This window comes from Podarcis liolepis (genome assembly GCF_965112155.1).
Source record: "Podarcis liolepis genome assembly, chromosome: 8".
NCBI classification, from domain to species: Eukaryota; Metazoa; Chordata; class Lepidosauria; order Squamata; family Lacertidae; genus Podarcis; species Podarcis liolepis.
The window spans coordinates 14,186,746-14,200,768 of record NC_139560.1 but is presented as its reverse complement, the minus strand read 5'-3'; the positions used below and the strand labels follow the sequence as shown (position 1 = coordinate 14,200,768).

The following is a 14,023-nucleotide window of genomic DNA, read 5'->3' as shown; positions in this document are numbered from 1 at the left end:
AAGTTCCCGCACTTTGGTAAACTTAAGCCCATGGTTTTTGGATATATTAAAAACAAGCCAGTGTCTCAAGGAGTCACCCTTTAAACCAATTAAAATATTGGATAAGGGTTAACAGATGTCAGTTATTTAAAAATCCTATCAAAGCATCGTTTCCAACTTGACAGCAAAAATTAAAATTTTAGGTTTGCATAACTGTTACCATTCTTGCTACTGTTTTTATGTTTATGGGAAAGAGAAATGTTGGGGATGAAGAAACTGTTGTTTTTGCTAAGGGTTGCATTTCTCTTGGAAGATAGGTGGTCAGAGGGCCTTGTGCCATTTTCAGTTCTATAAGAATAGTAAGACTTTATATTCCATATAACAGAGTCAACTGGATAGTAAAATAAATTGAAATAAATGCTTGGCAAAAAACAACAACCAGGAAAATATTTCACGGGGTGGGGGCGAAAGCTTTCTACTTACATGTTTAATCAAACCTTTACAGCATGCCTGTTTCTAAATAATGGTTTCAGATCTGATGCAGAGAGGAGTCAAATCTTTATTACATGGACAGGATTACCAGTTTTTATCATAATACATAAAATGCTTTACATATCTGGAAAGAAGATTTTAATGCTGTTGTTATATGTAGTGTTGGCCAGTTCTAGTGGATCTTCTTCACGTACTGCTGCTAGTATTTCCAGTATTTGACTAAAGCAAAGCAAAAGGGAAGCACTTTAGGCAAAATCACATCACTGTGGTTATGTTCACTGTGAACATTACTTGTTCAAGGGTGGTTAAAGTTTACAGAAATAGCATTTAGGATTCCAATTTTTTTTTATGTCACACAAAAACATCCAAATAACAGCATATACAAGTTTCAGATAAAGGAAAGTGTGATGCACTTATTCATCTATCTTGAAATTTATAGGGGAAGGCAGATTCCCATCTCCACAGCAATGGTGAAGCAGGTTACACAAGCAGCAACATCTGCTTCCTATGTTTACACCAGTTGTGTGTTGGAATCCTAGGCACATTGGTTCATGACTAAGTTAGTCATGACTATGCCTTTCAATAGGTCTATGGATAACACTGCATAGAAGGAAATTTTATTGAATTCAGTAAGACTTGCTCTGTAGCAAATGTGCACAAGTTTGCAGTGTTGAGTTTATTTTATTCTAAAAGTAATGAAGGAAATGCTGCAATCTAAATGCCGAACTGTATGCAATATTGCGGACAGGTAACTCGCATCTCAGAACATAAAAAGCTGTCTTTAATCTGGTTAGACTTCGTCCACCTAGATCAGTGTTGTCTCTGTTTGACTGGCAGTAGCTCTTCAAGGTTTTGGAGCACTTGGCTTTCTTTCACCTGCTATGTGATCCTTTTTAACTGGAGGTGCCAGGGATTGAACTTTCGACATTTACATGTGCCAAAGGTATGTTCTACCAGAAAACTATAGTCCCTACCATGCTTTATAAGTAAATTGGTGGTTTTAGATTTCATGACAAACACAAGTTCTGAAATCTGCGTATTTTGGCATTTGAGGCCATTTTCATCTATTTGGCATTGACCTTTCCAACGGGGCTTATTTCTAATTTGTGTAGTGTTCAGTACTGTTGCTACCTGTAGCTAAAAACCACCAGTGGCATCTAATAAGTTGTAGGCAAACACATTGCTATAGTAATTCATGAGGGCAAAAGGGCATTGATTTAGACAACTGAAATATAATATGTATTTCCCACCCCCCACTGTATTCTCTCCCCTTTGAGCCTTGCTGAGCAAGTGAGAACCCCCCTTCTCAGAGTGATACAGAGGATGAGGTTGCATTCTTGCTCCCTGTGGTATTATCTCAAGTATTCCTTACAGCAATGCACAGAACTGCTTTTCCTTCAATAGGCACACAGGATGGTATGTATATCCTCTCTCTGGACTGCAGAACCTCAAGAGTACCAGGTGATGACAATCAACAGGGGAGAGGGCTGTTGCCCTCATGCCCTGCTAGTAACCTTCCCAAAGGCACCTGACTAGCTATTGCAGAAAACAGAATGCAGACAAGACTGCCTCTCAGTTGTAACCCAGCAAAGCAAATCTTAGCTTGCTAATTACTGGAAAATCAGGAGTTTTGACCTGTGTGGGAAGCTCAGAGAGTACATCTAGACAGAATGGTTTGGGGCAACCCAGCCAGATGGGCAGAGTTGTTTATTATTATTATGTTATTATACCTAATTATTGCTGCACCAGCTGCAGGCTCAAACTCCTCTGGCTGCTGGACAAGTTTAGGATCCAGTGGCTCTGTAGTTAAGTCTTGCCCCATCCCCATTTCAGGGCCTTAAATCAATTACTGCTACCAGTAGCCTTTTAACAGCCGGTGTTGTTGACGGATGCCGCATGTATTGGCAGAGGGAAATCTCTGCTACATCCCTCCGAACCAGCTGGTTGGTGGTGGTTACAATTGCTCTGCCTGTTAGGTGTCACTCTTTATATGTCATTAAACCCCTTGGGCTCCAGCCCAGCTAAAGGTCAGTCATGATCAAGCCCCTCTGAAAGCCATGGGACATAAGTTTCTCATGACTAATTCCACTGGTTTCAGACAGACTTAGTCATAACTAAATTAAGCCGAATTGGAGCCTTGAAATATATGAAATATATTAAATTATATACTTACATTATATGACAAGGTTCATTTCTGTCCTTCAGGCAGTGTCCTTCTTCCCACTTTTTTTTGGTAGGAAATGTGGTTTTTACATATTTTGAACCAGCATGGGTATTTTTCACTCCACACCAGGGAGCATCTAGTGTGATTTATGGAACAGTTTAGAATAACATACCGGTGGTTACATAATCTATCAGCTTTCTGTAACTCATAACCACCTCAGCCATTTCTTTTTGTCCATTTCCCCAATACTTCTTTTTTTTGGGGGGGGGGTGTTTTATTCTTAACACAGGCTATAAATCGAAGCAAAGTTGCTGTCAGATCTGTTCTTAACATGCACAAAAAACGTAAGTAGTAAAATTATTCCCAGAGATAGGGTCCCACACCAATATACCACATACTTTCACAACAGAAAGTTGGAACTGATGACTTTAGTAAGCAATACTTAGGACCGCAGTCTTACTCTTGTGTTAACATAATTCCAAGGGTCTTGCAAGTTTACACTGATAGTGTGACCAAGAGAGCTGTTAAATATAGAATTTACAGGGAGTTTTCCTTTCTAACTGCACTGCTAATGAATTAGGTACCATGCTATAAAAAGACATTACTCTTTAGGTTAGGAACCTTTTTCTTTTTTTCTAAGCCATGCTGAGTAAGCATGTACCCAGTCAACACTGTTTCCGATCTGGGATATATTTCGGTAGTAATCTTAAAATGGCACACTGAGACAGAAGATTACAAACAAAATATATCCCAGATCTGAAACAGTTTTGAAAGGGGTATATTGGTGGAACTAAAATGTTAAACAGTATTAAATAAAACAACTTACCTGTTTCTAGCATTAATCTTTCACTGGGAATTGACCTCACTGCTTCTAAGTTAGCTTCTGTTTTCAGGGAACTGGAAATAATATGAATATGAAAATCACTATGATTTGTTGAAATTCTTTAGTCCAAATAGAAGGAAGTTCTCACAAGATTCAAGGAGCAACTTGTCTGCCCAGATCCAAGCTGCTGGGCACAATCACCCCAAAAAGTATGTTTAGTCACTCCTGCAAAATTTAGTTTGGCTTACTCTCATGAAAGTGCACACGGAATTGCTATCTTAGGCTAAGGCTGAAACCAGATTTACAGGCAGTTGTGTGAAACTTCCCTACGTTTCCTGATTTTTTTTCTTAAACCAGAAGCAGCCTTGGGAGGACTCTTCCCCCATTCTTTCCATAGGTTCCCCTTAATTCTTCTTGCCTATTTGTCTTTTCGTTTAAAATGTCCCCCATGCACCCAGCTCACCTCTGTTGGCTGGCAGCTGTTGCTCTAGCTATGTACACAATTCCAAGCCAAGGCTAATGGGGACTGAGATTCTGGCAGTGTCACACAAGAGTGGTTGGTACTTGCATTTATAGTCCGATTCAAGTTCAGTAGGCAGCCCATTTCTGCACTTAAGAATATGTGAAGTAGGACTGTAAATTATATATAGCCCACCGCTATGGCAGGTGCATCATAGGTGGGCTGTTCTTACTGCCTATCTGGGACTGAAGTGTCTGAATTACCTGGGAGGGCACAATACATGGTGGCTGAGGTGCAGTCACCTTGATGAGCCACAAGCCGCACAGGTGTGCTTTAAAGCATCCATCCCAAAATAAAAAGGAACCCTTTCACCTCAGCCATTAGATGTCTAAAATAACTTACCAGCCATTTATTCCTATGTAGAGATCTAACTCTATTATAGCTGCTGCCTCCTCTTTGGTGCCATCAAAAGAGTGTACCTGTAAACAAAGATACATCTTTATCATCTGAAGGTGCATTGAGATTTTTCCAACTTAAGTACACAAGCTTTCCATTTTCTTGCATTCTTCCAAAGCCAGTTGCTATTTCTGAATAGCATTTGCTAGCCGTGTGCACACAAGCTCTGATAATTTTTGCCACCCAAAATGAGCAAGTGTATGTATGGAGCCCTTAACTTGATAAGAGCCGATCAACAAAGTCCATGCTATGGGGCAGAACCTTCTGTGGACTGGTCAGGAATTCAGTTAAATTAAAGACCTTTGATTTAATCTAATGAGTAGAAGGCAACGAGACCAGCAGCCCAATTCAAGGAGGCTGAAAGACAGCCCTCCTACCTTGCCTCTGATGCAAAAGGCACTGTAGCTTAGCTGTCAGGACAGGCCCATTGCTTGAGTATGTGGTGGTACTTCTTGTTGTTTAGTCGTGTCCAACTCTTCGTGACCCCATGGACCAGAGCACACCAGGCACTCCTGTCTTCCACTGCCTCCCGCAGTTTGGTCAAACTCAAATCAGTAGCTTCGAGAACACTGTGCAACCATCTCGTCCTCTGTCGTCCCCTTCTCCTTGTGCCCTCCATCTTTCCCAACATCAGGGGCTTTTCCAGGGAGTCTTCTCTTCTCATGAGGTGGCCAAAGTCTTGGAGCCTCAGCTTCAGGATCTGTCCTTCCAGTGAACACTCAGGGCTAATTTCCTTAAGAATGGATAGGTTTGATCTTGCAGTCCATGGGACTCTCAAGAGTCTCCTCCAGCACCATAATTCAAAAACATCAATTCTTCAGGAGTGGGAAAAAGTGGTACAGGTCACGCCCTTCATCCCTAGCTAGCAGGACCCAGGGGTCAGGTATGATGGGGGTTGTAGTCCAAAAACAGCTGCAGACCCTGGTTTGGGAAACCCCGCCCTATTTCACAGCTATGTCACACAACCACCATTATTCCATCCTGAGATAATGTGAATGCACTGTTCATTTCAAAGGCTGCAAGACTATGCCCACTTATTTAGGAATAAGCCCAGCTGAACTAAATCTGTACAGGTTGTTTTGCACACTATGCAAAGGCAAACTTGGGTTTCACACAGTGCATACTCAACAGGGGGCGGCCCTTCCTTGTTCAATGTGTCTGTAGGAAAAAGGTGACAATCACACTCACAACACTTAAAAGAATGGATTTCAGAGTAATGAAGTAGAACTAGTTACAGATAGGTAGCCGTGTTGGTCTGCCATAGTCAAAATAAAAAAATTCCTTCCAGTAGCACCTTAAAGACCAACTAAGTTAGTTCTTGGTATGAGCTTTCGTGTGCATGCACACTTCTTCAGATACCAGGTATCTGAAGAAGTGTGCATGCACACGAAAGCTCATACCAAGAACTAACTTAGTTGGTCTTTAAGGTGCTACTGGAAGGATTTTTTTTATTTTGAAGTAGAACTAGTCATCTGGTTTACAAAACGAGTCTACCTGTAAATTTCAGACTAGTCCCCACCTTAAAGTGCTTGCTCACGGGATTATTTTACCGAGGGCAACTAGAAAGCATCGCATGTTTTAGTCTTCAGCTACTTTGAAACGCATGAAAAGTGAGATATCTGCTTATAAAATAAACTTGTATCACAAAGAGGTTGATGCTGAAAAGAAACGCAACTGAACATCAGGCACTTACCACTCCTCCCACACACCTCTCTCTGTTTCGCCTCATTATATCTGTGTGAAAGGATAATATTTTAAATTAAAAAGCCCAGAGATTTCTTCATTCAACTTCTACATTTTTAAAAAAGTTTTCTTTTGCAAAACCTACCTACAAATTCTGGATGCGAATTCCTACAGTGCAGAAACATCGGTAATTTTGTTTGCTCAGATAAATCGAATTGTTTTTCAAAATACCTGAAAAGAAATAAACAGAAGTGTCCCTACATTTAATGAAATCTCAGCTATAGATTATCTAAATGGTTCAAGGCGTTAGAAAAAATGGAATTATTATTATTATTATTATTATTATTATTATTATTATTGTGCAGACATAATCCTGCCAGCAGGAAACACTTTTAAGTCCCATTTAGTTCTATGGGAAGGTTAAGCATGTGCTTAGCTTAAACTCAATAGGATTTGAAAATGTTTCATATTGGCCACATCATGCCAGGTTTTGTGTGATTTCTCAGTAAGAAAAGTGGTTCTAGACTGTGTAAAGCAGGAGTGGCTAAGTTTTCGCGGCTTGAAGGCCCCACTGACAATCAGCCACCCATTCAAGGGACACATGCCTGTGGTGGGTATTGTCAATTTATAAGCAACTGTACACACACACACACACACACGGACGGACCACATGCATATATATTCATCAGACATGCACATTCAACCCACATACAGCACATACACCCAACATATATGAAAGCACAGAGCATTCTCCCAGGCTCACACATATATACATGCACTCACACTCTTCCCCACAAACTCACCTGGAGACGCAGAGACACACGCAAATCATTTCCTGTCTTTCCCACTCGAGTGGCAGGGTGAGGGTGTCTAGCAACACTGATGTTTAGTGCTAAGATCGGGAGACAAAAGATCCCCCTCCCTGCTCTTTGGAGAGCATCTCAAGAGGGATCTTTTCTCCCGATCTTAGAGTGTCAGGTAAAGGTAAAGGGACCCCTGACCATTAGGTCCAGTCGTGGCCGACTCTGGGCTTGCGGTGCTCATCTCGCTTTATTGGCTGAGGGAGCCGGCGTACAGCCTCTGGGTCATGTGGCTAGCATGACTAAGCCGCTTCTGGCAAACCAGAGCAGCGCACGGAAACGCCGTTTACCTTCCCACCGGAGCGGTACCTATTTATCTACTTGCACTTTGACGTGCTTTCGAACTGCTAGGTTGGCAGCAGCAGGGACCGAGCAACGGGATCTCACCCAGTCGCGGGGATTCGAACCGCTGACCTTCTGATTGGCAAGTCCTAGGCTCTGTGGTTTAACCCACAGCACCACCCGCGTCCCGTAGAGTGTCAAGTACCATAGTGCTAAAACCAGCATGTTCTTCCACAAGAAGAAGGCAGCATTTCTCTCACCACCTCTGCCCATACCGGCTAGGACTGCACATTTACAGTGGCCTTCTGGGGTGATCTAGAAAGTGGCTTCCTTATGTTACAGCCACAACACATACATTTCCAGTGGCTGATATTTCATTAAGGCCAGAAGGAGACTTAAAGAAGTGCTTGGGTGGGGTGGGGGGATTTGGGAGGGCCATGCCTCCTTTATAACAGCAGCAAAATTATGTTTCAAAGCCATTAGATCAGGATACAAGCCTAAGCGAGGAATGGTAAAAAGCCAGGGCTTGTATGGATGTTGCCAGAAAAGCAATGCTGTTAAAATACAGTCGTACCTCGGAAGTCGAACGGAATACATTCCGCAAGTCTGTTCAACTTCCAAAACATTTGGAAACCAAGGTGTGGCTTCTGATTGGCTGCAGGAAGCTCCTGCAGCCAATCGGAACCCGCATCGGATGTTTGGGTTCCAAAGAACGTTCGTAAACTGGAACACTCACCTCTGGGTTTGTGGCACTAGGGAGCCAAAAAATTCAGCTCGCAAGGTGTTCGACTTCTGAGGTATGACTGTACAACCTTACAACAGGAGGTTGTATTTGCATCGTGTGATGTGCAAGTGTCAGACCAAACATTACACAATCATAGTTTACCTTTGAATTGTGAAAGAATCCTAGCTAACCAACTGTGCTGCCATGACTGATGCTGGGTCTCCCCCTATGCAGAAGAGCATAAATATCACACAGATGACTGTTGGTTGTCAGCACTGTCTTATGAGCTGCCATCAAAAACGCAGTGGCAGCAAATACTTGGGATTTTCAGAAACATTTGTGGAACGATTTAGAAAGGAGAGCGAAACCATGGAATCATAGAATTGGAAGGGACCCCAAGGGTCATCTAGTCCAACCCCCTGCAATGCAGAAAATGGAAGCCTCCATGTTCATATGCAGTTATGCATCTTGGTAACCAGGTTCTGGGGGCAATTAAAGAGATGGCTACCACACCTCTGCCCTGCTTATGGACATCCAGAGCCATCTGTTTGACTGTTGGAATGCTAGATTCAGCATTTTAATCCTGCCAGCCAAACCTCACATTCTTAAGCTTATTACACCAGAGACTGGGAGTCTTGGCCCTCCCAAGCTGTTTCTGCATTACAGATACCATCATCTTTGACCATGATACTGGCTGAGGCTGATGGGTGTCTGAGTCCAGCAGCAACTGATGGATCACAGCTTCCCCCATCCCCAAGGTAAAGGTAAAGGGACGCCTGACCATTAGGTCCAGTGATGACCGACTCTGGGGTTGCGGCGCTCATCTCGCTTTATTGGCCGAGAGAGCCGGCATACAGCTTCCGGATCATGTGGCCAGCATGACTAAGCCGCTTCTGGCGAACCAGAGCAGTGCACGGAAATACCGTTTACCTTCCCGCCGGAGCGGTACCTATTTATCTACTTGCACTTTGACGTGCTTTCAAACTGCTAGGTTGGCAGGAGCTGGGGCCGAGCAATGGGAGCTCACCCTGTCACAGGGATTCAAACTGCCGACCTTCTGATTGGCAAGTCCTAGGCTCTGTGGTTTAACCCACAGCGCCCCCCCATCCCTACAATGCACAATAAAAACAACTAGGTTTTATTGGCATGTGTTGTTTCATGTTAAATTCCTTGGCTTTTGCGCCTGGTTCATTCCCTTTCCATTTTCACGTCAGTGTTTTTCTGTGGTCAAACTGTTCCCAAGATTAACATTACAGCAACCAGTGCCTTGTGCACTCAATAGCGATAGCATCCAGTGACCCCCTCCACCCAGTGCAGATACCAAAAAAGTGGAATAGGACGCTGCTGTTTGATTTAACTCAGCACTGCAACTTCCCATTCTCTGGTCATCTGGCATGCACAACTTCTACTCAAGGGCTGGTGTTCTGGGCCATGCCATCATGCTTTATGATGATTTGTGGACTGCAAAAACACCGCCCATGGAATCAAAGCACTGGCCAGCCACTGCATGTTCCAATGAATGATGTGGTGGAAGTAATGGTATGGTTCAGCCACGTGAAGAAGCAGTCAGGGGTCTGGTGTGACCTGTAGGCCATTTAGGGAAGAACAGGGAAGTGGTGACTGTTTCTTCTTGGTTATTATATCCATTTGGGGTGGTAGGGTGGAAGAGCAACTGTTCCTTGGCTTCCAATGGCTGTCACTGGGAGAAAATCCTTGATAATAAAAGCAACACTGTTCAAAAGTATGAAGGATGCAGTTTCTCTTATGTGTTAAGTAAATCTCTCTTACTTGAGTTGAGTGTCCTTAGTGCAGAATTCTAATCTGTCAAAATCTGGAAGAGAGAATTGACAAAGAATTAACTGGCTTTTGACTTGCCAGGAAGGAAACATCACTGCCAAGCCACTTGGTTGCTACTTACCCAAGCCACACTCTCCAATTGCTATGACCTTCCCTTTATTTTTCTCAGCTAGACCTTGTAGCTCTGCTAAGTACTGCTCAGGGTTGCTCTGTTCAAACTCTCCACAGCGGGTGGGGTGGCAGCCAACAGTACTATAAAACATGTCTGAAAACAAACGACATGAACGTGTGGGTTATTATTGCTAGAATGCTTGTCAAAGTGCAGGGTGCATCACCGCATAAGCGTTCCAGTCTCCAGCCCCGAAAGAACTTGCATCCTAAAGCCTGATGGTGTGCCGATGCAATGGTAACAGAGGCTGAATGCAAGGATATGCTGTTACATGTACTTAGGACCTGGGAGTGAAAATTTGGGAACTCAAGAAGCAAGGGCTTCATGGAGCAGGGAGGCACTATATAGATTTGGAAGACAACGTAAAATTCTGTACATCGGTACAAAGCTTTCTTTAACTCAACTTTTAAATTAACTTATTCACTTTTGAATCAGGTAGTTCCTGTGGTCTTGAAATCAGCCTTGGAATGGCACAGTGTCACTTGAGACACACAGCATAGCAGCTAAGATTGTGAGCAGGTGGTTACATACACTCTGCAAAGACCACAAAGCAAGTGATCACCTGACTCATCATCTCCCCTTCTGTGTGTGACTCTATGCAGGGTTCACTTGACAAGACATCAGCCCTAGCAGCAGTGAGTTGGGTCGACACAGCAAACCGCCCCAAAGGAATGGTGTATGAGAAGCATTCCTTTCCTTCTGCTCATAATTCTTTGGACTGAACTGGTGCATATTGGCTTTGGTCATTTTAAATGTTAAATACAGGATAATTAAAGCATTCCATTGAAAGCAAATAACATAAAGAGGCAAATACCATTTGTCTGTGCCAGCTGAAGTGCATCTTTGCTATCTTGCAAACTTCCACCTGTAATCATGAACTGTAATAAAAAAAGAAAGTTTACTTATAGTGCTAGTTTCTAAATGTTAGGATTAATTCTTATCTTGAAAAACACAGATATCAAAAGCCAACAGAAACAACTGAAATTCAACACAAAACACACCACCCAAAACCTTTGAAGAACAAATGTACCTTTTTAACACCAGTTTTGACCGCTCTAGCCACCACATCCAAGAAGTCATCTGCAAAAAGACAGAAGTGAAACCCTTAATTTAAAGCATCCGTATGGCCCAGTCTAGTTCTGGAAACTTTAACAGCTTCAGGTATGTAGCAGCTCCTACATTTCCTTTTCTTTTCCTGCAACTTTACAGCAGTAATGGACGATCAAGTTGTGCTATCTCCATCAAGCAGTATAAATATCCTTATTGACTAGGAAGGACTATAGCTCAGATTCTTTGAATATCATTGAAAGTAATTTCCTCCACAAGCAGTACCACACTCAAGTGATTTTAGGATTGTGATTCATCAAGTTTTCCTTGATAAATATTTTCCCTAGGAACATATTCAACATATATAAGTGATCATCACCACATGTATGCTCCACCAACTGCCAGAAATTGACTTCTTAATCATCTGTGCATCATTTGAACTTCTTGGTCATGCAGCAAGGCGTTTTTGATAGTTTCCCTTCAGCAACTGAATACTGTACTCTCCATCTGGAGACTTGCTGAAACTTAAGTCTTAGGGTGGCACAATGTGACTAATTCATACTGAGAAAAGACTCACACCAAAGTTACATCACAAGTAGTTTTAGTTTTCAGTGAGTGTACTCTCAGTATGATGGTCAGATAGCACACTTCAAAGGCATGCTTATTCAAAAATACTGAGTCTAATGCAGCGTACTCCCAAGAAAGTATTAACAGAATTGCAGCCTTACAGCACAATCCTATGCATGCATGCTTAGAAGAGAGTCCCATTGTGTTAACTGAGGCTTACTCCCAGCTAAGAGTGTTAAGGATTGTGGCTTTACAGCACAATTTTACACACGTCTACTTAGAAGCCATACTGAACTGAAATTGACTTCCTCCCAAGTAAGATATGCAAAAGATTGTATCCTCAGGGCAGACCCATATCAATTAGTCATGTTCAATAATTTTAAAGGGTGTACTCTGAGTAAAACTGCATTGAATTACCACTCTAGTGGGGTTTTTCTCTCAAAATGGATGGGTGGGAGACAAGAGCAGGATGAAAGTCGAATTTTAATAAATTCCATTATTATTATTATTATTATTATTATTATTATTATTATTAATAAATAATGTCACTCTCTGGGAATGGGGGGACCCCAAAAAGTGTAACCTGAAAGAAAATGTCCCTTGCAGATGCAAACCGTGAATATCTGGGGATACGAGTACCACAGAAGGAGCCATTAAAGAAACAGACAGAATATTTACCTTGATGCTTTTGAGTACCTCTGTATATGCCTTTGAACATAGGATCAGTTAAATTAACACCGATATCTAGAGAGAGAGAGAGAAATAAATTAGTATCCTCAACTTGGGTCATTGTCTATGCTGCCTGGGGATGATGGGAGTTGGAGTCCATCATCATCTGAAAGGCTCCTCACCTGCAGTTTCAAGATGTCAGAAGATCTGATGGGTCCCCAACATGTGATGAAACTATGACCCTATGCTTTAGATATATACTGGTTGCTGTTAGGGGCTGGAGTCTGTACTAGGAGAGGATCCCTTTAAAAAGCCTGCAAAACCTTTCTTATGGAACGAGGGCTGTCTTGCATGTACCTGCTATGTTTCATTCTGGGTTGTTTTATTTGATGTTTTAATGTGTTGTAAGCCCCTTTGAAGTTTTTCTTAAACATATAAAATGGTATAGAAATAAAATTAAAATAATAATGCTAATAATAATACACTGGCAACATGCATCAGGTGACAGCTTGTATAATCTGCAGTGACTCATTCATGCAAACACCAAGGCCAGAACTTTCAGGCCACCTCATGTGCAATGCTCTTTCAGTGGAGTCAGTATACACAATACACCTGCCAAATCAGCAAATGACAGGGAGAGTCAAATGCATGCAGGCACTAACCCCCCAAGAGAAGCCACTAAATACAGATTCTCATCTGGCAATGGCTGCAGGGGAATCGCTGCAGGATGTGAGGGAAAGGGTTGGAACTGTCTCCTGTGTCCATTTGTAGCCAAATACCGCAAACGGATTAGATCTCTGCAGAAATCTGACTGCTTGCAGCAAAAACAAAAGGTCTCTTGTGTGCATTTGTGAGATACAAGCAAAGCTGAGAAGGAGCTACCCCGTTACGGCTCCGGCTTTGCACGCCGGGGTACCCAGAAGCAAGCCCCATATAACACAAATAAGAAATGAATGGATGAAATCGACGGGCCCTGCTTCTGAGTAAGCATGCGCAGAACCGGAATTGTGACGGGGGGGGGCTTGCTCCCCAGCCAACGAGCACAGGATCGCCCTGCGCGCACCTGCAACTCCGCGCAGGTTCCCCTCAGGGGAGCGAGGCTGCGATCCCGAACCTCGCATCTACCCGGGAGCAAGCTCCACTGACAACGACGGGGCTTGCTCCGGAGTAAGCGCGCCTGGGATGGTGCCCTGGAGGAGGGGTCCCTTCGGCCGGTTCCGCAGCCGCCCCCCACCTCGAAGGGCTGCCCCTCAGCGACTAGGCCCGGCGCCCTCTTTGCGGACGCAAAGGAACACCCCCCCAGTTGCCCAGGCAACCGTCCTCACCAATGAACTTGAAGCGGCTCATGACGACGGCGACTGAGGCCCGCGCGCCTCTCTCTCTCTCCTTCTCTCTCTCCTCCCATAGACTGCAGAAGCGCCAACGTCACGTCCGGTTTCCCTTTGAGCGCTAGCCGTATGCTGGGTAGGTGCGTAAAAAGGCCGAATGGACCATAGAGGCGGGTGCCGCTCTATCCGCCACTGTTAGAAATTTATCTCTATGGTTCCTTCTCTCGATTCCTCTTCTGTATTATTATCCATCGCATTTAAATTATACTGAACATTATATATAATGCAGCGTTATATCATTGTTAATTTTCAAATATGATTTATGCTGCATTTGTGGTGTTCCATTATCTCCTAGCATGTTCTCGTTAATTTAATGTTGGCAAGCCGCATGGAAATGTAATAAAGCAAAAAAACAAAACCCTTAACTTTATTGATTTAATGTATTTGATTAATTCGCCGCATTTGGTGCTACCAATGCACATAGTTTCCCTCCACCACCCTGCTGCCCCTGTTTTATCCTGGC

The 14,023-nt window shown here is 43.1% G+C and overlaps 1 protein-coding gene across 3 annotated transcripts; it reads right to left on the bottom strand.

The window, feature by feature from the left end:
* Positions 1-518: 518 nt before the first annotated feature.
* Positions 519-13,625, bottom strand: TATDN1 (TatD DNase domain containing 1). 3 transcript variants are annotated; one of them, XM_083517007.1, is made up of 12 exons: positions 13,498-13,625; positions 12,182-12,247; positions 10,920-10,969; positions 10,704-10,767; positions 9,842-9,985; positions 9,712-9,754; positions 6,203-6,288; positions 6,068-6,108; positions 4,321-4,397; positions 3,462-3,532; positions 2,645-2,771; positions 519-690 (listed from the first exon to the last, which is right to left on the bottom strand). In XM_083517007.1, the coding sequence occupies exons 1-12, from the start codon at positions 13,517-13,519 to the stop codon at positions 588-590; spliced, it is 894 nt and encodes a 297-aa protein (XP_083373133.1). In that variant the 5' UTR covers positions 13,520-13,625; the 3' UTR covers positions 519-587. The 3 variants fall into 3 exon arrangements, with proteins under 3 accessions (XP_083373133.1, XP_083373134.1, XP_083373135.1); XM_083517008.1 differs by lacking the exon at positions 13,498-13,625 and adding an exon at positions 12,355-13,467; XM_083517009.1 differs by lacking the exons at positions 9,842-9,985; positions 10,704-10,767; positions 10,920-10,969; positions 12,182-12,247; positions 13,498-13,625 and adding an exon at positions 8,086-8,149.
* Positions 13,626-14,023: the final 398 nt, after the last annotated feature.

Excerpts from the sequence above, each read along its gene's own strand:
- TATDN1 (XM_083517007.1), bottom strand. The coding sequence starts at position 13,519 with ATGAGCCGCTTCAAGTTCATTG. Across the intron at positions 10,970-12,181 it reads AGGTACTCAAAAGCATCAAG|ATGACTTCTTGGATGTGGTG; the intron begins GTAAATATTCTG and ends GTCTTTTTGCAG. Across the intron at positions 6,289-9,711 it reads ACTAAGGACACTCAACTCAA|GTATTTTGAAAAACAATTCG; the intron begins GTAAGAGAGATT and ends ATTTCTTTTCAG.